This window comes from Bos indicus, chromosome 5 (genome assembly GCF_029378745.1).
Source record: "Bos indicus isolate NIAB-ARS_2022 breed Sahiwal x Tharparkar chromosome 5, NIAB-ARS_B.indTharparkar_mat_pri_1.0, whole genome shotgun sequence".
Taxonomy (NCBI): Eukaryota; Metazoa; Chordata; class Mammalia; order Artiodactyla; family Bovidae; genus Bos; species Bos indicus.
The window spans coordinates 76,469,021-76,495,320 of NC_091764.1; the positions used below are offsets into that span (position 1 = coordinate 76,469,021).

The window sequence follows — 26,300 nt, forward strand, 5'->3', positions numbered from 1 at the left end:
ATTGGCAGATGGTCAGTATTGAAAGGAGATTGATTATTTTCTTTGCAGCTGAAGATGGAGAAGCTCTACACAGGCAGCAAAAACAAGACTGGGAGCTGACTGTGGCTCAGATCACAAACTCCTTATTGCAAATATTGTATGATTTTCTATAATACTATGACAGTTTTTCTACTTAAGGTTAGAGATCGATCAGCTAGGGCAAAACTTGTTACCAATTATTTGTCCTCTTTGGCCCATAAAAATATAGCCTAAATGAAAATTTCTCTTTCCTATTGACATCATATAGACAATACATTTGACGAAACTTCCTTGAGAATATATGTAAACCAAATTTTACCTTTTTTCATTTTATATGGCTGAGCATTTAATAAATGATTTGTAGTAATCATTCCTTCAATCCAAACTCCTTATCAAGCATGATGACTGAAACAGAACCTCTAAATTTAGTGCCTTTTCCAACAATTCAAGACAGTCCTAACAAGTATAGTTTTGCTAATTTCAATTCATTGTGATTATATATACTTATGCAGATACAATTGCTATTTCATAAATTTTAGTCTGCTAAATCACTTTGAAGAAAATAAATACAATTGTTCCTATTTGGATTATATTCCTTAGATATCTTTTACACTAAAACATGTCCTCAAATAACTAAAAGACACATTATAATTTAGACTGGCTCCTGGTAAAATAGTGGATTTTCTCTGTTGTATTAAACACAGTGATCAGCTAATTCTTTTCTAGTTCATTCAATAAGAAGTCTTATTCTGTTGCCCCCAGTTATGCCATTTAATTATAAAACTGGTAATACAATAGGACATCAGTCATTCAGTTCAGTTGCTCAGTCATGTCCAACTCTTTGGGTCCCATGGACTGCAGCACGCCAGGCTTCCCTGTCTGTCACCAACAACGGAGCTTGTTCAAACTCATGTATATTAAGTTAATGAGGCCATCCAACCATCTCATCGTCTGCCATCCCCTTCTCCTCCTGCCTTCAACCTTTCCCAGAATCAAAATCTTTCTAATGAGTCAGTTCTTCCTATCAGGTGACTAAAGTATTGCAGCTTCAGCCTCAGCATCAGTCCTTCCAATGAATATTCAGGACTGATTTATTTCAGGATAGACAGGATGGATCTTCTTGCAGTCCAAGGGACTCTCAAGAGTCTTCTCCAGCACCACAGTTCAAAAACATCAATTCTTTGGTACTCAGCTTTCTTTATAGTTCAACTCTCACATCCATATGTGACTACTGGAAAAACCATAGCTTTGACTAGACAGACCTTTGTCAACAAAGCAATGTCTCTGCTTTTTAATATGCTGTCTAGGTTGTTCATAGCTTTTCTTCCAAAGAGCAAGTCACCTTGGCTGCAGTCACCATCTGCAGTGATTTTGGAGCCCCCCAAAATAAAGTCTGATACTGTTTCCATTGTTTCCCCATCTATTTGCTGTGAAGTGATGGGACCAGATGCCATGATCTTTGTTTCTTCAATGTTGAGTTTTAAGTCAGCTTTTTCACTCTCCTCTTTCACTTTCATCAAGAGGCTCTTTAGTTCCTCTTCACACTCTGCCATAAGGGTGGTGTCATCTGCGTATCTGAGGTTTTTGATATTTCTTCCAGCAATCTTGATTCCAGATTGTGCTTCATCCAGCCCAGCATTTCACATGATGTACTCTGCATGTAAGTTAAATAAGCAGGGTCACAATATACAGCTTTGATGTGCTCCTTTCCCAATTTGGAACCAGTCTTTTGTTCCATGTCCAATTCTAACTGTTGCTTCTTGACCTGCATACAGATTTGTGAGGTGGCAGATAAATTGTTCTGGTATTCCCATCTCTTAGAATTTTCCACTGTTTGTTAAAATGCATACAGTCAAAGGCTTTGGCATAGTCAATAAAGCAGAAGTAGATGTTTTTCTGGAACTTCCTTGATTTTTCGATGATCCAATTGATGTTGGCATTTGATTTCCAGTTCCTCTGCCTTTTCTAAGTCCAGCTTAAACATCTGGAAGTTCTCAGTTCATGTACTGCTGAAGTGTGGCTTGTAGAATTTTGAGCATCACTTTTCTAGCACGTGGGATGACTGCAATTGTGCTGTAGTTTAAACAATCTTTGATGTTGCCTTTCTTTGGGATTCAATGAAAACTGACCTTTTCCAGTCCTGTGGCCACTGCTGAGTTTTCCAAATTTGCTGGCATACTGAGTGCAACACTTTCACAGCATCATCTTTTAGGATTTGAAATATCTCAACTGTAGTTCCATCACCTCCACTAGCTTTGTTCATTGTGATGCTTCCTAAGGCCTACTTGACTTCTCAATCCAGGATATCTGGCTCTAGGTCAGTGATCATACCATCGTGGTTACCCTGGTCACTAAGATCTTTTCTGTATAGTTCTTCTGTGTATTTCTGCCACCTTTTAATATCTTCTGCTTCTGTTAGGTCCTTATCTTTTCTGTCCTTTAGTGTGCCCATTTTTGCATGAAATGTTCCCTTGGTGTCTCTAATTTTCTTTAAGAGATAGCTAGTCTTTTCCATTCTATTGTTTTCCTCTATTTCTTTGCATTGATCACTGAGGAAGGCTTTCTTATCTCTCCTTGCTATTCTTTGGAACTCTGTATTCAAATGGGTATATTTTCCCTTTTTTCCTTTGCCTTTAGGATCTCTTCTTCTCTTAGCAATTTGTAAGGTCTCCTCAGGCAACCATTTTGCCTTTATTTTTCTTGAGGATGCTCTTGATCATCACCTTCTATACAATGTCATGAACCTCTGTCCACAGTTTTCCAGGCACTCTGTGTATAAGATTTAACCCCTTGAATCTGTTTGTCACATCCACTGCATAATTAAGAGATTTGATTTAGGTCATACCTGAATGGTCTAGTGGTTTTCCCTACTTTCTTCAGTTTTAGCCTAAATTTTGTAATAAGGAGTTCATGATCTGAGCCACAGTCAGCTCCTGGTCTTGTTTTTGCTGACTGTATAGAGCTTTTCCATCTTCAGCTGCAAAGAAAATAATCAGTCTCATTTTGATATTGACCATCTGGTGATGTCCATGTGTAGAGTTGTCTCTTGTGTTCTTGGAAGTGAATGTTTGCTATGTGCAGTGTGTTATCTTGGCAAAACTCTGTTAGCCTTTGCCCTGCTTCGTTTTGTACTCCAAGACTAAACTTTCCTGTTACTCCAGGTATCTCTTGACTTCCTATTTTTGCATTCCTGTCCCTTATGATGAAAAATACATTTTTTTTGGATGTTAGTTCTAAAAGGTCTTGTAGATAATCATAGAACTGTTCAGCTTCTTTAGCATAAGTGGTTGGAGCATAGACTTGGCTTACTCTGATATTGAATGGTTTGCCTTATAAATGAATAGAGATCATTCTTTCATTTTTGAGATTGCACCCAAGTACTGCATTTTGGACTATTTTGTTGACTATGAGGGCTATTCCACTTTTTTCTAAGCGATTCTTGCCCGCAGTAGTAGATATAATGATCATCTGAATTAAATTCACCCATTCTGGTTCATTTTAGTTCACTGATTCATAAAGTGTCAATGGTCATTCTTGCCATCTTCTGTTTGACCACTTCTGATTTACCTTGATTCATAGACCTAACATTCCAGTTTCCTATGCAATATTGTTCATAGGAAGTCATCAGACATTGCTTCCATCACCAGTCACATCCACACCTGGGCATTGTTTTCACTTTGGCTCTGTCTCTCCATCTTTCTGGAGTTATTTCTCCACTATTCCAGTAGTATATTGGGCTCCTACCTAGCTGAGGAGTTCATCTTTCAATGTCTTATCATTTTACCTTTTCATACTGTTCACGGGGTTTTCAAGGCAAGAATACTGAAGTGGTTTGCCATTCCCTTCTCCAGTGGACCACGTTTTTGTCAGATCTCTACACCATGACCCACCCATCTTGGGTGGCCCTACACGGCATGGCTCAAAGTTTCATTGAGTTAGACAAGGCTGTGTTCTATGTGATCAGTTTGGTTAGTTTTCTGTGATTGTGGTTTTCATTCTATCTGCTTTCCAATGGATAAGGATAAGAGGCTTGGGAAGCTTCCTGATGGGAGAGACTGACTGTGGGGGAATCTGGTTCTTGTTCTGATAGGTGGTGCCATGATCAATATATCTTTAATCCAATTTTCTGTTGGTGATCGGGGCTGTGGTCCTTTCCTGTTTTTTGGCCTGAGGTCAAACTATGGTAGTGGTAATGGCAATAATGGAGACTTCTTTCAAAAGGACTTATGCCTGCACTATTGTATTCAGTGTCCCTGACTCTGCAGCAGGCCACTGTTGACCGATGCTTTCTCCAGAGACTCTTGGACACACACATGCATGTCTGGCTCAGTCTCTTATGTGGACGCTACTCCTTTCTCTTGGATCCTGGTGGGCACAAGGTATTGTTTATGCGCTCCAAGAGTCTCTTTCCCCAGTCCTGTGGAAGTTCTGTAATCAAATCCCACTGGCCTCCAATGTCAAAGTCCCTGGGAGTTCTCAGTCCCTTTGCTGGATCTCCAGGTTGGGAAATCTGTTGTAGGTCCTAGAACTTTCTTAACAGTGCAAGAATTTCTTTGGTATAATTGAAACTACAGGACATAATATATCATTATAGGACATAATATACCACTATAGGGCATAATATACCACTTTTCTTATTTAATAAAATTAACCACAGTTTTTATTTGTGCTTTGTACTATTATTTGCATTTTATTAAAACTACCTTTCTATTGCTAGATCCTTATGTCAAAGTGTCTCTGATGTGTGAGGGTCGAAGATTAAAAAAGAAGAAGACAACTACGAAGAAAAACACTCTAAACCCTGTATACAATGAGGCAATTATTTTCGACATCCCTCCGGAGAATGTGGACCAGGTCAGCCTCTCCATTGCAGTCATGGATTATGATAGGTATGTTCATTTCTTTACTCACAGAGTAATTGCTACATTTAGTCATATGTGGACCAAATTCAGCTTTTCAGTTTATTTTCTGCTACAAGAATTTTAATTTAAATTGGAAAAGGGAAAAAATATTTATTCAAAATTTACTTTATTCTGTGCTATAACATTTCATTTTTCTTTTCCAAAGTACATCATTCTGAAGTTGAAGGACAGGTTACCTGAGTATTGTGACATAATGGGTATGGAAGCTGTATGGGATACATTATAAGAAACACTTTTGTGAAGTTTTTAAAAATAGTAACAGCAGAAATTACAATCAATGGATTTTGCTTTTCCAAGTGGGCTGGAATATGAATATCATGATGCTTACCTGAGCTCTATCATTAATTAGCTGTGTAAAGGGCAAGTTTTCTCTTAAAGATTCACTTTTCCATTTTTGAAACATTAGTATAATGTGGAATTGTGAACAGTGAGTATTAAGAATTGAAGGTGAATATTGTCTATATTGTTATTGCCTTGAAGGTTTCACACTAATCTTAAATCATTGCTTTATGGATAGTTCTTCTAGCTCACACATTTTGATTACTTCTCCATTTATAAAATAAACAGGTAACTCCTGAGTAAAGCACTGAATCTTCTTCCTGTTGGAGCACCTACTCCTTCCTTATCTGAAATGTTGCCCTGCTCAGTTTATCTCATTTCATTCATGGTTTACAGCTCCGCTCGAGTCACCATTTCTGCGTCTTTCTTGGCTAATCAATCTCTTCTTCCTCTGAACTTGTGTTCCACTGAAGTTCCTTGCTATATAATTCTTCTTATTGTTTTCTCTTCATATTTATGAGGCTTTCAAAAATGAATCTTGTATATTTAAGCTACAAAATTATCAGCACATAGATAGTGTCTTATTTTGTTCTAAAGATAACACAAGTGATACAGAATGCATACATATTCAGAGTGTCTATTTTGTATTATTATGTGAATGGTAGTAGACAGGACCCTATAACAGAGAAACATCAAAAATGGTATACTCTGGATGACAGCTAGAAAAATGAAGTACTGAAAGATAAGATGATTTATACTATCTATTTGAAGTTAGTTTATATCACAGATTATAGAAAAGCTGACAATGTTTAAAGAGAGAGAGAGAGAAAAATCTTGAATTTATAGTTGAAATGGCAAACTCTAAAAATATTACAGTGTTTCAATCAGAACCCCTTGTTCCACTTTATCAAAAAATTACTCCCATTGATTTCTCACAGCAAAGACTGCAGGTAGATACAACTGAGCATTTGTCACCCAAATGACTTTAGGGAAGTGGACCCTGACAATCTGTAAAATGAATTTTGAAAGTTATTTATAAATATATACTTTTGTGGGGACTTCATTTTAAAGGGAAAGATACTAAACATCAGTCCAGTTCAGTTCACTCACTCAGTCATATCTGACTCTTTGTGACCCCATGGACGGCAGCACACAGGCTTCCCTGTCCATCACCAGTGACCAGAGTTTGCTCAAACTATGTTTTTCCTTATCTACCTTTTAGTCTGCTAATGACATTAATTCAATAGGTTGTAAACTCTTTGAAGGCAGTGACTTGTTTATTGTTTTATCCTCAGTGCCTAGGAAAAACCTGTGGCTCCTTTAAGAATCTAATAAATATTTGTTGCATACTGAGAAAGTGAATAATTGAATTAATGAATGCATCCTCAAGAATCCTCAATATCCTTAATTGTACAAAGGTGGGCACTATTTAATCATCTCCCAGTCCCTTCTGAAATTCAGTCGGTTCAGCTCAGTCATTCAGTAGTATCTTATTCTTTGAGACCCCATGGACTACAGCATGCCAGGCTTCCCTGTCCATCACCAACTCCCGGAGCTTGCTCAAACTCATGTCCATTGAGTTGGTGATGCCATCCAACCATCTCATCCTCTATTGTCTCCTTCTCCTCCTGCCTTTGAGCCTTCTAAGCATCAGCATCTTTTCTAATGAGTCAGTTCTTCGCATCAGGTGGCCAAAATATTGGAGTTTCAGCTTCAGCATCAGTCCTTCCAATGAATAGTCAGGACTGATTTCCTTTAGAATGGGCTGTTTGGATCTCCTTGCTGTCCAAGGGACTCTCAACAACACAGTTCAAAAGCATCAATTCTTCAGCGCTCAGCTTTCATTATGGTCCAACTTGTGCATTCATTCATAACTACTGGAAAAACCATTGCTTTGACTAGACAGACCTTTGTCGGCAAAGTAATGTCTCTGCTTTTTAATATGCTGTCTAGGTTGTTACATAGCTTTTCTTCCAAGGAGCAAGTGTCTTTTAATTCCATGGCTGCAGTCACCAGATGCAGTGATTTTGGACCCCCCCCCCCAAATAAAGTCTGTCACTGTTTCCATTATTTTCCTATCTATTTGCCATGAAGTGATAGGACCAGATACCATGATCTTAGTTTTTTGAATGTTGAGTTTTAAGCCAGCTTTTTCACTCTCCTCTTTCACTTTCATCAAGAGGCTCTTTAGTTCCTCTTTGCTTTCTGCCATAATACATCAGTTAATTACTACATCATTAATTAACTGTACAATTACTACATCAGTGACAGTGAGAAGTGCCCTAAAATCATCTCAAAAATCTCCTTAGAGTTTTCTGCCAAAATAATGCTAGAAAAAATGCCTTTAACTTGCATTCTGTTCTTGAGAAGCAGCTTACCCCATATGTGTTTGGGTCAACTCTTTTGATTCAAGGCTTCTATCTCTTACTAAGTGTACAGGCAGGCAGGTCCCTTCTGAATTTTTAACTTCTTTGTCTGCAAAAATGAACTGATAATAATGATATTCATGGTCATGATGTAAAGATTAAGTGAGTCAGTACATTTAAATTACTTAGAAAAGTGTCTCACACATAATAAGCTCTCAAAAACATTAACTGTCATATTATTTTGATTTATTGCTATGAAAACAAGGCATGAATAGAAAACAAGAATGTTCACTATGCTCTGATGCTATTCAGTAAGTTAAATGCCATGGTTCAAAATGTAGCCCTTCCCTGTTTAATTATTATACCAGTGGTAACATTCACTGACATATCATTTAGAATCAGTTAATTATGGTCATTTATACAAGCTCACTTATGGAACTCTTTATGAGTAATTTATGCATCATTATAAAACATTAAGCCCTTTGGGAAAAGGAGATTAGAGTTACATCACTTAAAGTTAATAGGTCTGCTTCCAAGAAAGAAATGCATCATATAGGTAAGGACCAAGTGGCATTTCTCATTCACACTCCTATTATTGTGAAATGTGCTTAATTTACAGAGCCCTAAAATAGTTTGGGTGTAGTCCTTTTAAAAATTCATTTTTGAATGCTGATCCTGCTCAGTGACTTCAGTTGTGTTCTACTTTTTGCGACTGTATTGATTGTAGCCTGCCAGGCTCCTCTCTCCAAGGGATTCTCGAGGCAAGAACACTGAAATGGGTTGCCATGCCCAATTTCAGGGGATCTTCCTGACCTAGGAATTGAACCTGCATCTTTCATATCTCCTGCATTGGCAGTTGGGTTCTTTACCACTAGAACCATCTGGGAAGCCCAATCTTGTTTAGTAAGTTTTAACTTGCTTAAGACTCTTCATTTGGCCTGAAGTAGTTTAATATGTAAAATTATCTAGAACTTATCACAAAATCTACTGTTTTAATTGTGCTTAAAATTCTGTTAAGGTGTGTGAAACTTATCTTTGAATATTGGAATGAAAGTAAAATATTCTCCAAATCATAGGGTAGGACACAATGAGGTCATAGGAGTTTGTAGAACAGGACTGGACGCCAAGGGTCTTGGGCGAGACCACTGGAATGAAATGTTGACCTATCACCGAAAACCAATAACACATTGGCACCCCTTGTTGGAGGTAAGCTTTGGACCTCTCTCACATCTACTCTTTTCTTTATCTCTTGTTTAAATATTATTTATCTGCTAACATTTCACTAACATTTTACATATTCACCTTTTTAAAAAAATAGCTATTTGCTCTTGTTTTTGTCCCATAGACTCAGTTATCCAGTATGCAAAATTCTGTATGTCTTGTTGGTTTTTTTAAATAACTAAATTTTCTTGAGCTTGGTATTCCTTTAGAGTAAGTCTGTAAAAACTGCAAATCTATTGTTTTCTCTACATAATCTGAAAACTTGTGTCATTAAGTGGTGGATGACAATCAAGTAAATTCATTATTACCTGGAAACTGAATTTTGTTGCTCCTCTTTTGTGAAAACAGCCACCTCATGTAAACTTCCCAAGAATCCCTAAATAAAGATGTCACTTAATATGTAAGGGAGGAGGTATATAGTTACTGGCTCTGTCCAGGAAGTAAAAAGTCTCACAGATTGTTTTTAAAAATATTGAGGCATCAGTTTGCCTAAGTTGAAAACCTGGCTCTGCTGTGTGACCACATATTGGAGAACCTTGGGCAAGACATAAACTTAAGTTTCTGTTATTACTACTTAATAGCAGTAAACATAGAGTAAAACTAGACAAACTGCTGACTATTAAGTACTTAACACAGAGTATAGCACAATGTTGTTCTAAATAGAACTAATATTAATAGTTATATTAACTAGAAGCAATATCAATACCAGTTTCTATCAGAACTTTTAGCCATGAAAGCAGATACACTGAATGTTGCCAGGTGAAGTGACTTTCTTTTCCAAAGACTGGAATATCTTGAAGAACCTCAAAATAAATTATTTATATGATCTAATTAGTTGTGAGTTGATAAGAGGTGAAATTTATGCAAAAATTTATGATAACCACACAGTAATAGTAAGTGAAGTATACATTGCTATTTCTCCCATGGATAAAATTCTACTTCTTATTCTGTCACTAAGCATACATTGAATAGGAGAGACAGAGCAGTATAATTAACTAAATGTCATTGAGCCCTCGTTCTGTTCTCAGCTTGATCACAAAAATGTGACCTTGGCTGTGTTACTCAAGACATTATGGGAAAAATTCCATGAACACTATATAAACAGCACATACTCAGACATAGGAGGTGAAATGTCATCTTAGATAAATTACCTGCTTATTACATTAATGTTCCAAATCTTTAACTCACTTCATCATTTATTGTAAATCATAAAAGACAGACATGCTATGCAAGTGCACATTCACACAGCACTTTCCCCTAATTAATAACTGAATAAGTCCTGAGAAGGTTGTTTCATTTCAACAACGTGTATTATCTGAAGTACATGCTACTGCTTAACTATTCTTTTCCTGATTCTCATCTTTGTTTTTACTTAGTTTGAAAAGTGATTATTAGGTCTAAGAATCTAGACATAAGAACAGAGTTTGCTAGGCAGAGTACTACACTGAAGGCAGACATGAATTCTAACCCTTGTCCCTCTGACTGTCTAATCCTGGGCAGACCAGGTGCTTTATCTGCAGCTACATTTCTCTATATTTAGAAAATAGAGATGCACACCTCTGGGACTTCCCTGATTGTCCAGTGACTAAGACTCTGCATTCCCAATGCAGGGGCCTCAGGTTTGACCCCTGGTCAGGGAACTAGGCTCTACATGTGGCAACTAAGCATCCTCATTCCACAACCAAAGATCCTGAAGACCCAGCACAGCCAAAAAATTAATAAATATTTAAAAAAGAGAAATACACGCTCTTAGAGAGTTTATAGGAATGATGTAGGGATAAGTGAGATAGTGTGATCAACAACTTTTAACTAATGAAAGGACAGATGTTTTATGACCCAAAGCATACTATAATTTCTTGGCTCACACAGTAAAGCGTCTGTCTACAATGCTGGAGACCTGGGTTCGATCCCTGGGTCGGAAAGATCCACTGGAGAAGGAAATGGCAATCCACTTCAGTACTATTGCCTGGAAAATCCCATGGACAGAGGAGCCTGGTAGGCTACAGTACATGGGGTCGCAAAGAGTCGGACACGACTGAGCTACTTCACTTTCACTTTCAGTAAGTTGGGCATGCAGCAGTCCATGGGGTTGTGAAGAGTCGAACATGACTGACTGTTGTTTAGGGCAACTGAACAACAATAAGCAGTTATACATTTATATGATGAGGAAAAACTATGAAATAGGCATGAATTTGTGTGTGAAAACATAGGAGAACTTTTCAGTCATTGTAGGGTATATAGGAAGGATAAACATCAGAAGAAGATCCTAGATACAATTTTCTAATTGCTAACTAGCAGAGGACAGGAGGGCTGAAAAGATTATGCAGAGGTAGTTTCTCCAGCATATAGCTCACTTTTTCTGACTTCTGCACCTGCATTCACTGGTCAAACAGAACATAGGGACTACAGACCTAAGAACTGGCTGGATTTTGAATTGTGGGAAAGTGCTGTGTGTGGAATTATGTGTTTTGTTGCCACAGCAGGGATTAAAATGAGAAGGGAACAATTACTCAAGAGCTGAATAAATTGGTAAGAAAGAGACTAAAACATCACTTGGAAAATCTGTCTACTTCTACTTGGATATAAAAGTTTATCCTATTGTAATTAAATGTTTAAAATATACATAATATTTAGGGACTAGAAAAAATTATTCTTTATCCCTGTGGCTCCTATTTTCCAAACTCAGTCCTTCTCTTTAATTGCTTCTATAAAAATCACCTCCTGCCTTACAGCAAATGGAATGCAGGCTCTTGTGTCTTGAACCTTCTTGCTTTTACCCAACCTTAGAATGAAAGTGTTAGTTGCTCAGTTGTTTCCCACGATTCTTTGTGGCCCCATGGACTGTAGCCCACCAGGCTCCACTGTCCATGGAATTCACCAGGCAAGAATACTGGAGTGGGTAGCCATTCCCTTTGCCAGGGATCTTCCCAACCCAGGGATCAAACCTGGATCTCCTACATTGTAGGCAGATTCTTTGCCATCTGAGCCTAATAGTCTAAAACTAATAGTCTGTGATAGAATGTGAAATGAATCTGCAGTTTCCCTGCATGTCATCTATGTACCATGCTCTGCCTACATTTTTGTGAGATGTTTGTGTCCCCTCACGCCACCTGAGAAGGTGAGTTATGAAGGTCATGGGGAGTTATGTATATCTTCTCTTCAGAGACTAGCATATCATGGGTGTGAATATTCACTATTAAAAGGTAACAACAATTACCCACTTTATTATTTTTTTTGTACATTATAAAATTATTATCTTTCAGTTACCTGGCCGGGCAACCAGTTTTGATAGTCAAGGATCCTGTCCATCTCCCAAGCCAACTTCCACACCATAATGCTTCTAAAATAATGTCATTATAATGAGGACCCAGGACCATGTACTCACCAAATCAGAAAAAAAAAGTGGAAGATTTTATTTCCTCATTTGAAATACATCCTGATAACAAACAAAATATTGTGTAAATTTTATTTGCTTTTATTGTCTGTTTACTGACTTTGAACATCTTAATATATTTTACTTGAATACAAATGGTCTTTACTTACATAAGGCATTTTATTATTTGTGTCATATGCCAATTAGCAGAAAAACTGTTTTTAATAAATTATAAATTCTCTGAATAAACAAATAATACATTTTTGAAAATAATCCATACTTATCTAAAATTAAATATAGTTAATGCTGCTATTGTGTAAAGTAGCACATGTCATATATGTATGGTTTTGACTTTGTTAAAATTATGTTCATTTCCAGTTGTGTATATGGTTCTATATAAACCTTAATGGAAAATGTGAGCTTTAGTCACTGCATTAAATAATCAAATTAATATAATTTATTAATTTACTTATTATTTATTCTTTCATTCTCAACAAAATCTTTTCTTGGTGAAGTTTGGTTTTTGCTAAACTCTAAACTTTTTCTTTCAAGCTTATTCTTTAAGATATAGAGAAAACACTATAATTTGAAAATCCTCTCTGAGTATACATTTAAGAATATTTAGTAGCTGGCAAATGGAGATTGAGCCATTTGGGCTACTATTTTATACTGTCTTAAAGTTACTAGTTCAAATATCTGTAGCACTGTTTGATATTTAAAAAATTCTATTATTCGTATTCTCAAATGTAGCATTAGTATTCCTAAATGAATAGAATCAGAACTCATGAGGTTCTCAAGTACTACAATATGTTTATTTTGTGACATAAAGTTATCACATGGATCCTGTATTCCTGATAGACATACTGACACCAAAGTTACAATAAATCTCTGTGCTTATTGCCATTTGGATTGTACACAGTGATAGTGACTTTTAAACTCAAACAGAAGCTAATCTTTAGAAATGGGTATTTTCTTAAAGAAAAAAATTACTTATTTTTCAGCAAATTATAAAATTATAAATAATTCAACTTCAACATCTAATAAAAAACAAATAATTCTTAAGGCACAGACCCACAGTCTTTTGTGAAAGGTTTTGTCCTCATAAGAATCAAGAATCAGGCCACTAGTTGTAAAAACAATGCAATGTTTTTGCAGAACTTTCCTTTAAATCATGTCAACTTTTTATTGTCATGTTTCTGGGCCCTATTAGAATATATCTATATTGAATGACCCCAGCCTTACTTTTGAGATGTGTATTGTGTATGTTTCAAGCTCAAAGACAGAAGGTTAAATCCAAATCTTCTCCCCCTCCCCCACCCCCCAAAAAGCAAGAAAATCTGCAGTTAGGCCTTAAAAACAGATTCATCAGAATGAGAAAAAAAAATTTTTTTTTCTTTAATAGAAAATTATTTAATTAGTATACATGTGTTCCCCATCCTGAACCCTCCTCCCTCCTCCCTCCCCACACCATCCCTCTGGGTCGTCCCAGTGCACCAGCCCCAAGCATCCAGCATCGTGCATTGAACCTTGACTGGCACCTCGTTTCATACATCTGGAGCCTATTATACAGAGTGAAGTAAGCCAGAAGGAAAAACACCAATACAGAATGAGAAAATTTTATCAGCAATTGCAAAATTTTGATTTTAGTAAAATCCCTTATTTCTAAATATTAAAATTAGGTTTCAAAGTCTTGAGATTTTGTATGTTGGCACCTCTCATATGATGGTATTACCATTAATTAAGATGTAACTATTTTACAAATTAATATTTTTAAGTCATACATAATTCCCTAAAATTTTTCAAAACTACTTGTGGCATCTCAATGAAAACAAGTATTCCTGGCTAACATTTTCTGATTTAAAACTAAAGAAACCTTACCAAGCCTAAAAGAACCACTTGCTATAGACAATATGACTGAAGATGACACTTCTATTTTGTAATTCTTTGTTTTATTGGAAAATAAAATTGTCAAATGAGAAGACTCTTAATAAAAATAACATGTTCAAAGACAATTGTTTATAGGCATAGCTGCAGCTTACAATTAATTAGTAACTATATTTCCTTAGTATGATAATTTTTTTTCACCTAAAACCTACTTAAGGATTTTTATTCATGCTTTTCTTTGCCTCCTATGTAGAAATAGTCAGTGTTTACAGTAAAAAACACAAACAACCAGCCAACTAGGAGACTTTAATGTGGCCATTGTGGACTAAAAGTTTAAGATAATTTTTTTTTTAATTATTGTTTCCTAGGGATTAGAATAAACATACCAGGACTGACCATTTGCTAATCCTTGAGAGATTAAAGGGAGAAAATTCATAACAGATTTTAAATGCATGATTTAAAATGGTGTGAAAGTATTAGTTGCTCAGTCATGTCCAACTCTTTGCAACCCCACTGACTATAGCCTGCCAGGCTTCTCCGTCCATGGAATTCTGCAGGCAAAAATACTGGAGTGGGTTGCCTTTCCCTTCTCCAGGGAATCTTCTTGACCCAGAGACTGAATCCAGGTCTCCTGCACTGCAGGCAGGTTCTTCACTGTCTGAGCCACCGTAGGATTTTCAATATAGTACATGCTACTCTGCACAGTCACACATCCATACAAACATAACTTATCCTCTTTCTACTTATGGTTAAAGATGCAGTGTTTTTCATTTCAATATTTAAAGTAAGGTTTGCTGTTACAGATATTCTCCACTAATTTGTGTGAAAGACCACATTTTAAGAACCACACTGATGCATGATGAAGTTGCAGTTTAGGTATATAATGGATACCTAATTCTAGGGACTTGCCAAACATAAATCTAAGAAAAAGAAACATGTTGATTAGTTAGCGTAACAACACTGATGTTCTTTTTGTTTTTTATTTTTATTTTGTTTATTCATTTGCTTATTTTACACTAAATAATCAGGGGAATGAGGAAATTGAGTATAAAAAAGCACAGATGTTTGTGGAGTATATAATCATTCTCTTGCAAAATTCTGAACAGTTGATGCTTTTTTTAACCACAGTTTCTTAACATTTTTATTGACAATTTAAAATTTTTGTCAGGCCAGTCCTATTTCTGGCACTTTATTTAATATATAAAACTTATGACATTAATACATTAACAATTCATTTAAAAAACTCAGCAGGACTAGTAATGGGGAACTAGGGACAGAACACAGAACCAAGCACCCACTATCTTATGCAATTTTTGAGAGTTTATGTACATTCTAGTTACTGCAGGGAGCTCACAACTGATTGATACTGACTCAGGTATTAGATACAAAATATGTATTTTGAATCTATCTGATTGTGATATTTAATTGACACCTGTACTTATTCTCCTGTAATGTTTGCTATTTTAAAACTTGCACAATGCAATAAAAAGCTGTCAATCCCTTAAAAATGGGATTAAAATCCCATTTAATAATTAATTGCTTCAAAAATGAAAAAGCCAAACTTTCACTTCTTTCTCAACTTTTACTATCTATGAAACAAAATATAACTTATTTCAGAATGAGTCATCAAAAGAGCCAGAGACTGTTGCAAATAAAGTGACACAAAATCTTAACATTGAAAGCATGGCTATTTCTTTACCTCTTTAAAAAGAATACTTGATATTTTCTCAGGTATATTTTCATGGAATGGAGTTCCATATGATTTTTTTGCCACTTTAGTTGCAATCATGGCCAAATAATTTAATTACCTGATAATTAAAAAAAGAAAGAAAGAAAACTAGAGTTGATGAGGATTTAAGAAAATCGTCTTCCAGCAAATCTGTTCTTGAAGCAGCTCTGGCTGTTCTGATATACTTTAATTGATTTAAGAATTTATAGTTTGTAGTGGAGAAGGCAATGGCACCCCACTCCAGTACTCTTGCCTGGAAAATCCCATGGATGGAGGAGCCTGGTGGGCTGCAATCCATGGGGTCGCTAAGAGTCAGACACAACTTCACTTTCACTTTTCACTTACATGCATTGGAGAAGGAAATGGCAACCCACTCCAGTGTTCTTGCTTGGAGAATACCAGGGATGGGGGAGCCTGGTGGGCTGCTGTCTTTGGGGTCGCACAGAGTCGGACACGACTGAAGTGACTTAGCAGCAGCAGTTTGTAGGCTAGGAATTGATTGCTACCAATAAGAAATGATACAAAAGCATAGAAAGTGAAGTTAATTAAATTAAGAATCTATGTAACTAAATGACAATTGAACGCAGATGTTAAAGCTTATGGAAATAAAGACATTGAATGCAAAATTAAATGTTTTTTTTAAATTAAATGTAATTTAACTTTTAGGAGAAATAAAATTCTCTAATACTATTCAAAAAACCCATGATAACAGCATTTTAATACTTACTAGAAGACGTGGCTCAGGATATGATTCATCTGAACCTACTAAGACCCATTATTTAAAAGAAAATAGTGAATGCATATTTTATATGCAAAAGAGTGCTAATATTTCCAATATGTTATTCAGTGATAATCTCTTAGGTAAGAATTCTGTTTTTCATTAAAAAAACTTTTCCTCTATTTGCTCAATCATATGTTAAGTGAATAGTAATTTAATAAAAGATGCATTGGTAACACTCGCCATCTGTCAATGACAGTTAATCAAAAAGATGTACATTTGAGCCACAGCAACTTGTTCTCAGTTCAAGTGTTTTCTCATCAAGGCAAAAACATGTTTTTATTACCACTTTGTTCATCATGAAGATTGGTAACCAGGGTTTGACTTAATAGCATAATAGTATTATGATATCATGACCTTAAAAAGAAAGCATAAACAGCTGAGGTGGGACTTAAGGATTTATTGAATGCAAACATTTTGGATATTAGAAATAGTGATTGAAAAACATAAGTAGAAGATATAAAGGAGAAGATAGGCTTCTTCATGCTTGAAATGATTTAAATACACTCTTAAAAGAAGACTTGATTATACTAATCCTATTTTATTTATTCTGAAACACTGGAATGACTTCTATTCAATGGATCTAAATATGCAAATAGTAATTGCATGGAAATGTTTTAACCTCCAATTGTCAGTGATTTCTTTGAAGCTCAACTGGGTCATGAATGCTCTCTCCAAAGAACAAACTATGGCCTGATTTTGTCATAAAAGGGTAAAAATGGACCACTGTCTTCAGAAATTTTGTTATGAGTTGCATCAGCTATACACAGAATCTATTTACTGTATGGGATGCTGAATTTCAATTATTCGAGATCATAATTTTGTTTCCTCAAAAACAATGTATGGGATAACAGTGCACATTATAAAAATGAGTCAAAAATTGTTCAGAGAAATAATTCCCAATGCTGAAAAGTTAATGCATTGGATTTTCATTTTTGTTATCTTTTCAAAATTGTTTTATTATTTTCCCAGTCTAAACATCCATACAGAGTTATATTTGACTATGACTTTGCTATAGAATAAAGTTTGTGAACCTAAAAAAACAACCTAAGGCTATGTACAAACTGGTCACAGACTGATTCCCCATGAAAATTTCATGGTTTATTCTATTTGTATCCATTTAGACCATTTTGCTAATTTTATTATATATATTTTTGTTTTTTTCTTTTAAAAGACCCTTTAAGCTTTCCATATAGAAGCATAGTAATCCCTAATGTGAATAGCTTCATAAATTCTATCACAGCATAAGAAAGCAGGTAGACAAACTCTAAAATATAAGATATTTACATTTAAAGTTTTTATAAACAAAAAGTCCAACTTGAATTTGCATTAACTTTTTGGACTTTTCCAACTGAGAGAAATAATTGGGTTCATCTGCAAAATCTAGATAAGTTTTAGAACACATGAAGTGAGATCTTCACTGAAGAAAGAAGAAGTCAATATAGAAAAGAAATTTCTCACATTGTAAATACAATGATTCCACTAATGAGCAGTCCAAGATAATTTGCCAGTTATTCTAAGCTGGCAGAAGACATGAAACTTCTTCATTTCATATATATCATTGAATAATTTATATCCATTATATTTGACATTTTTTGGTATCCTTCAGTCATTGTTGATGTGGTGGCTTTTTAACTGAAGTTTGTGATATAATATATAGCTATTGTTCAAATAGATTTCTCTGAGTCTGTATAATAGAACAAAAATTTTAAAATCTTTTGAAATTCATGTTTCTGGCTTTTGTATATGGTAACCAGCCATTTGTGAAACAACAACATATAATTGTATTACTTAGAACAAATGTTTTGCAACCACCTTTAAAAGATGTTAAATAGTTCAGTACTTTTACGTCTTCTTTAAAATGTGTGAACATATTTGTCAGGTTCAGATGAATTATGAAGCAATGAAACCTCAAAGCTGTTGTAAAGTCTATGATTACTTTTATAAAAGAAAATGGAAAAGAACTTGAAATATAATTTTATTGTTTCATATGTATTTTGAAAAATAAAGTGATTAGAAATTATTTTTCTTGATATTGAAGAAAATATCTTTTTCAGATTTAGAGACCTTTAAATTGCTGTCTTTCTTTAACAGTCATTATTTTTGGCATTCATTAGAGAGCAGAGTAATTCATTTATCAATAATTCAGTAGGTGAAGCAACTTAATGTCTTTAAAACCTCACTTAATTCTTATCATTATTTTAATAAAATTATGAACTTAAGATCTTGGATTGTTTCCATATGGAATAATAAAAAAAAAAACATGAATCAGATGTAAAAAGAGGTAAATGCCATTTACACGTACTAGCTACATTTGTTTCATCTGCAAAATATCCCTATAAATACATTATCAGATGATCTAGTAGTTGGGCAATACCAGTTATATTGTTTCTCTTTCCTTCATATTTTCATAAATAATCAGTATTTTCTTAAGGAATGTACCCATAGCAACAAATTTTAGACAATCAACACAGCACTGACTCAAAGGAAATTATAAACCAAATGCTCTATATTTGGTTTTGTTTAAGACAAAACTTAGTCAAATGGCCACTCTTAAAGATATTTTGTGTTTCTAAATGTCTCCCCAGGAAGTTTTTATATTTAATTTTGGGCTAAATTAAAATTTATATTTCCACTAACAATATACGAGAATTTCCAGTTAACCTTGTCAATACATGACGTAATTATTATTTGAAGCTTTGCCAATTTAAACACAACTAAAATGATATTTCATCAGTGTTTTAATTTTATTTCTTTTTTAATCAGGTGGTATTCATAATTTTTCATAAATTTTGATTGGAAATTTGAATTTTATTGCTTAATATTTCCTCATTCTTTTGTTGAAATTGACTTCCTCATTCAATTTTAGAAGCTTCTTTTCCCCTTAATGTAGACATATTCTTCATATGACCACATCTCAAATTAATTTCCATTCTGCAGAGCTAAAGGCATTTAATGCTAGATTATAATCTGTAAAGGTAGTTTATACAAGCTATACAAGTGAAAAATATATAGTAAAATATATATGAGAAATTAAAAGTGCAATCAAAAGTCACCATGTTTTTATTATAAAGCATAAGATGTTATGTTGACAAGGTTCTAGATCATTTTGTGCTGTCACTGCCAGTGTTTCTAAAAGAATTTGAAGGCATCCATTTTATGGATAAACCATTATTTCTTATGTTTTAACTAATTTTTGTGCTGGGTTTTGGACAGTTTCAAAACTATCCACTTTCATAAATTAATACAGAACAAGGGACAATATACCCATTAATGTCTACAGAAAATTAAACCAAAAATCTGAACAGTACCTATGAAAACATACAACAGTTTATGTGTTTTTTTTAAACTCAGTTTTCCTTCAAATGAAAAAAACATTATCCAAATTTCCACCTACAAGTATAAATTATGTAGACGGAGTCAATTCCAACTATGAATCCACTTAATGAGTCTAATTGTTTAGCTTGTGTGCATTTCATGAGCAACATTTGTGTTTGGGGGTAATGCTTGTTTGTTTTTTAAAAATTTCAAAACACATATGACTGAAAATTGTACCTTTTCAGCCTTGAGTCACTAGAATTGAATCAGTGACAGGAACTTAAACCAGAAAGAAAAGAAACTAATAAATAATCATACAGATGGCTGATAAACACATGAAAGATGCTCAACATCACTCATTATTCAGTTCAGTTCAATTTAGTCTCTCAGTCATGTCCGACTCTGCGACCCCATGGACTGCAGCATGCTGAGCCTCCCTGTCCATCACCAACTCCCAGAGTTTACTCAAACACATGTCCATTGAGTCAGTGATGCCATCCAACCATCTTCTCCTCTGTCATCCCCTTCTCCACCCACATTTAGTCTTTCCCAGCATCAGTCAGTCAGTCAGTCAGTTCAGTTGCTGGTCGTGTCCGACTCTTTGTGACCCCATGAACCGCAGCATGCCAGGCTTCCCTGTCCATCACCAATTCCCAGAGTTTACCCAAACTCAGGTCCACTGAGTCAGTGATGCCATCAACCATCTCATCCTCTGTTGTCCCCTCCTCCTCCTGCCTTCAATCTTTTGCAAAATCAGGGTCTTTTCAAATGAGTCAGCTGTTCGCATCAGGTGGTCAAAATATTGGAGTTTCAGCTTCAACATAAGTCCTTCCAATGAACACCCAGGACTGATTTCCTATAGGATGGACTGATTGGATCTCCTTGCAGTCCAAGGGACTCTCAAGAGTCTTCTCCAACACCACAATTCAAAAGCATCAATTCTTCGGTGCTCAAATTTCTTCACAATCCAACTCTCACATCCATACATGACCACTGGAAAAACCATGGCCTTGCCTAGACAGACCTTTGTTGGCAAAGTAATGTCTCTGCTTTTCAATATGCTATCTAGGTTGGTCATAACTTTACTTCCAAGGAGTAAGCGTCTTTTAATTTCATGGCTGAAATCACCATCTGCAGTGATTTTGGAGCCCCCCCACCCAAAAAAAAGTCTGACACTGTTTTCACTGTTTCCCCATCTATTTCCCATGAAGTGATGGGACCAGATGCCATGATCTTCATTTTCTGAATGTTGAGCTTTAAGCCAACTTTTTCACTCTCCTCTTTCACTTTCATCAAGAGGCTTTTTAGTTCCTCTTCACTTTCTGCCATAAGGGTGGTGTCATATGCATATCTGAGGTTATTGATACTTCTCCTGGCAATCTTGATTCCAGCTTGTGCTTCTTCCAGCCCAGTATTTCTCATGATGTACTCTGCATATAAGTTAAATAAGCAGGGTGACAATATACAGCCTTGACGTACTCCTTTTCCTATTTGGAACCAGTCTGTTGTTCCATGTCCAGTTCTAACTGTTGCTTCCTGATGTGCATATAGGTTTTTCAGGAGGCAGATCAGGTGGTCTGGTATTCCCATCTCTTTCAGAATTTTCCACAGGTTATTGTGATCCACACAGTCAAAGGCTTTGGCATAGTCAACAAAGCAAAAATAGATGTTTTTCTAGAACTCTCTTGCTTTTTTGATGATCCAGCGGATGTTGGCAATTTGATCTCTGGTTCCTCTGCCTTTTCTAAAACCAGCTTGAACATCTGGAAGTTCGTGGTTCACATATTGTTGAAGCCTGGCTTGGAGGATTTTAAGCATTACTATACTAGCGTGTGAGGTGAGTGCAATTGTGCAGGAATTTGAGCATTCTTTGGCATTGCCTTTCTTTGGGATTGGAATGAAAACTGACCTTTTCCAGTCCTGTGGCCACTGCTGAGTTTTCCAAATTTGCTGGCATATTGAGTGCTGCACTTTCACAGCATCATCTTTTAGGATTTGAAATAGCTCTACTGGAATTCCATCACCTCCACTAGCTTCGTTTGTAGTGATGCTTTCTAAGGCCCACTTGACTTCACATTCCAGGATGTCTGGCTCTAGGTGAGTGATCACACCATCATGATTATCTGGGTCATGAAGATCTTTTTTGTACAGTTCGTGTATTCTTGCCACCTCTTGTTAATATCTTCTGCTTCTGTTAGGTCCATACCATTTCTGTCCTTTATTGAGCCCATCTTTACATGAAATGTTCCCTTGGTATCTCTAATTTTCTTGAAGAGATCTCTAGTCTTTCCCATTCTGTTGTTTTCCTCTATTTCTTTGGATTGATCACTGAGGAAGGCTTTCTTATCTCTCCTTGCTATTCCTTAGAATTCTGCATTCAGATGCTTATATTTTTCCTTTTCTCCTTTGCTTTTCGCATCTCTTCTTTTCAGTTATTTGTAAGGTCTCCTCACAATGAGGTATCATCTAACACTTGTCAGAATGGCCATCATCAAAAAGTTACAAACAACAAGGCTGAAAAGGGTATAGGGAAAAGGGAACCCTCTTACATTGTTGGTGGAAATGTAGACTAGTACAACCACTATGGAAAAAAGTGTGGAGATTCCTTTAAAAATCTGGGAATAGAACTGCCATACAACCCAGCATTCCCATTGCTGGGCATATACTCTGAAGAAACCAGAATTGAAAGAGACACACATACCCTAATATTCATTGTATCACTTTTACAATAGTTAGGACATGGAAGCAACCTAGATGTTCACCAGCAGATGAATGGATAAAGAAGTTGTGGTACCTATACACAATGGACTATTACTTAGCTATATAAAGGAACTTGTCTGAGTCAGTTCTGATGAGGTGGAATAACCTGGAGCCTGTTATACAGAATGAAATAAGCCAGAAATAGAAAGACAAATACTGTATATTGACACATATATGTGGAATTTAGAAAGATGGTACTGACAATCCTACATGTAGGGCAGCAAAGGAGACACAGATGTAAAGAACAGACTTTTGGACTCAGTGGGAGAAGGTGAGGATGGGATGATATGAGAAAGTAGCATTGAAACATGTACATTACCATATGTAAGCTAGATGACCAGTACAAGTTTGATCCATAAAGCAGGGCACCCAAAGTCAGGGTTCTGGGACAACCCAGAGGAATACGATGGGGAGAGAAGTAGGGGGGTTTCAGGATTGGGGGAACACATGTATACCTGTGGCAAATTCATGTTGATGTATGCCAAAAATCAGCACAATATTGTAAAGTAATTATCTTGCAATTAAAACAAATAAATTAATTTCTTAAAAAAGAATTATATTTGAGAACACAAACAGGTCACCTAATCACACAACTTCTAGAGGCATTGATCACACTCACACTCACATAACCCCTTAAATTAGTGAATAACAAGGGAGAAGTATATTGAAAGCTATAGAGGTACCTTAACTAGAAAAAGTAATTACAAGCTAGAGTCAAGAATTAGGGAGATTCTTTTTTTTAATAGTAGAGCACAGCTTTGAATACAAGGTAAACTCATTCTTAAATCTGAGCTTTTATTCTCTGCTGCTGCTGCTGCTGCTAAGTCGCTTCAGTTGTGTCCGACTCTGTGCGACCCCATAGACGGCAGCCCATCAGGATCCCCCGTCCCTGGGATTCTCCAGGCAAGAACACTGGAGTGGGTTGCCATTTCCTTCTCCAATGCATGAAAGTGAAAAGTGAAAGTGAAGTGAAGTCGCTCAGTCGTATCCGACTCTTAGTGACCCCATGGACTGCAGCCCACCAGGCTCCTCTGTCCATAGGATTTTCCAGGCAAGAGTACTGGAGTGGGGTGCCATTGTCTTCTCCGTTTATTCTCTACATATCATGAAATATAAAATCTAATATTTAATGTAACTGTGTTGGGTCTCAGTTGTAGCACACGGGACATTTGTTGAGGGCATTTGGGATCTTTCACTAGGCTTGAGGGCTGTCTAATTGTGGCATTCAGGCTTAGTAGCTCCATGGCATGTGGGATCGTAGTTCCCAAACCAGCGAATTAACCTGCATCCCTTGCATTGCAAGGCAGATTCTTAACCACTAGACCACCAGGGAAGTCCGTATACAATTTTAAAATATTTTTACATTTGCTGTTTCTTGATTCTTATCCAAGTCATGTGGGTTTTATCACTCCCATTTAACAAAGATGGCAATTGTGGTTAAAAGAAATTACAAGAAATCCCAAGGTCACATAGTAGACGGTGGAACTGGGCTTCGAATCTAGATCTTTGGCCTCTAAGCTAGAAGTATAAGCAACATGATGCTTTTTCAGTTTAACACTAAAAATACAGCTAATTGGATTTTTTTTTTTTTTTTGCCTCTTTAGATAAACCACCAAGACCAAAGATGGGTAAACTTTCTTGACCTTTACTCATCTCTAAATTGAGATCAGTTGTATCTGCCTGATCTACCAATTAGTTAATGTTTCTGTCATTTTTACAACATGTAAATCACTATGAACATCAGTAGATACTAGTTTTGTTACCAACATCATTCTGATCATTAACACCTATAACCATGGATAGGGTAAATATTTTTAAGAAGCCTAAGATAGGAATATGTGGGGATCAGTTTGTTAAGGAAAAGGAACTCCCTTTAGATATTGAATCAACCCTGACCTGACAATAAAAGAGCAAAGAAAGAAAGAGAAAGAGCATAGACTCCCACTAAAAATATCTCAGGCTTCTCAGGTGGCTCAGAGGTATAGAATCTGTCTGCCAATGCAGGAGACACAAGTTTGATCCCTGGGTTGGGAAGATCCTCTGGAAAAGAAAATGGCAGCCCACTACAATATTCTTGACTTGGAAGTCCCATGAACAGAAGAGCCTGGTGTGCTGCCAGCCATGGGATTGCAAAAGAGTCGAATGTGACTTAGTGACTAAACAACAGAATGATATCTCATTTAAACAGTATTTTTTCCATTGATATGATTCTGATTTAGGCCACGACCCCTCTTATCTGCATTTTATAAATCTTGATAAGTGGTTTAGAAGCCTCCAGATTCTCATAGTTGGAGGCGGGGAGGAAACATGTATGTGTACTGTTGAGAATAATAGTGTAAAAAAAGAAAACATAATACAAGGAAGGGATATAGAATTCCTAAATCAATGACTGTACATGAGTAGAGGTTTAACACACCCATGAACTTTTTGGAGCACAGGGAATTCAGGTAGGAGCACAAGTAGCTCAATTTGCTGTCAGATCTTTTAGCTACAGGTGATGGTCAGTTAGTAGATGTGGTGCTGGGATCTGGGAAAATTCTCCCTTGAATTTCAGTATTCTCAGTGAATAAGAAAGCAAGGGTGTCAGCTGAGAGAGAAGGCCACAGGGGAAGTCTGAGAATGGAAGATGTGAGAAAGTCTTCAAGGATAGTGTAGGGTTGAGCAACCTAGTAAAAGGTACTGATTACTAGGCATAATTAAGGGAATACCTTTAAGTTTGTGGCATGAATTTAATAGAAACAATGAATGTAGGTATGTGTTTTTCTCCAGACATGTTCAGTTTCAGAGATATAGGAGCAAAATTTTAATGGAATAGTGATAATATGAATGATCTGGAAAGGCAGGAGATAGTGATCCAAGAGCAGAGTGCATAAAATTTATATAATAGAAGAGTTGCAGTTATTCATGTTTTTGTGAGGAAAAAAATCATAGAAAAATGAATTTTGACCACTTAAAGTCAAAATAAAGATGAAAGAACTGCAGTCCGTAAAACATAGTAAACAGATTGATTTAAAATAATTCATTCAAAACAACTAATCTCAAAAATATACAAGCAACTCCTACAGCTCAACTCCAGAAAAATAAATGACCCAATCAAAAAATGGGCCAAAGAACTAAATAGACATTTCTCCAAAGAAGACATACAGATGGCTAACAAACACATGAAAAGATGCTCAACATCACTTATTATCAGAGAAATGCAAATCAAGACAACTATGAGGTACCATTTCACACCAGTCAGAATGGCTGAGATCCAAAAGTCTACAAGCAATAAATGCTGGAGAGGGTGTGGAGAAAAGGGAACCCTCTTACACTGTTGGTGGGAATGCAAACTAGTACAGCCACTATGGAGAACAGTGTGGAGATTCCTTAAAAAACTGGAAATAGAACTGCCTTACAATCCAGCAATCCCACTGCTGGGCATACACACTGAGGAAACCAGAAGGGAAAGAGACACGTGTACCCCAATGTTCATCGCAGCACTGTTTATAATAGCCAGGACATGGAAACAACCTAGATGTCCATCAGCAGATGAATGGATAAGAAAGCTGTGGTACATATACACAATGGAGTATTACTCAGCCATTAAAAAGAATACATTTGAATCAGTTCTAATGAGGTGGATGAAACTGGAGCCTATTATACAGAGTGA

At 36.0% G+C, this 26,300-nt stretch overlaps 1 protein-coding gene across 1 annotated transcript in view; it reads left to right on the forward strand.

Annotated features, from left to right (window-relative positions):
- SYT10 (synaptotagmin 10) overlaps positions 1-12,383 on the forward strand; it is a 116,518-nt gene extending 104,135 nt beyond the window's left edge. Inside the window, exons 5-7 of the mRNA XM_070789803.1 lie at positions 4,736-4,907; positions 8,662-8,791; positions 12,070-12,383. Coding sequence (XP_070645904.1) covers positions 4,736-4,907; positions 8,662-8,791; positions 12,070-12,141 — 374 coding nt within the window. The 3' untranslated portion in view covers positions 12,142-12,383. The remainder of the gene's footprint in view (positions 1-4,735; positions 4,908-8,661; positions 8,792-12,069) is intronic.
- Positions 12,384-26,300: the final 13,917 nt, after the last annotated feature.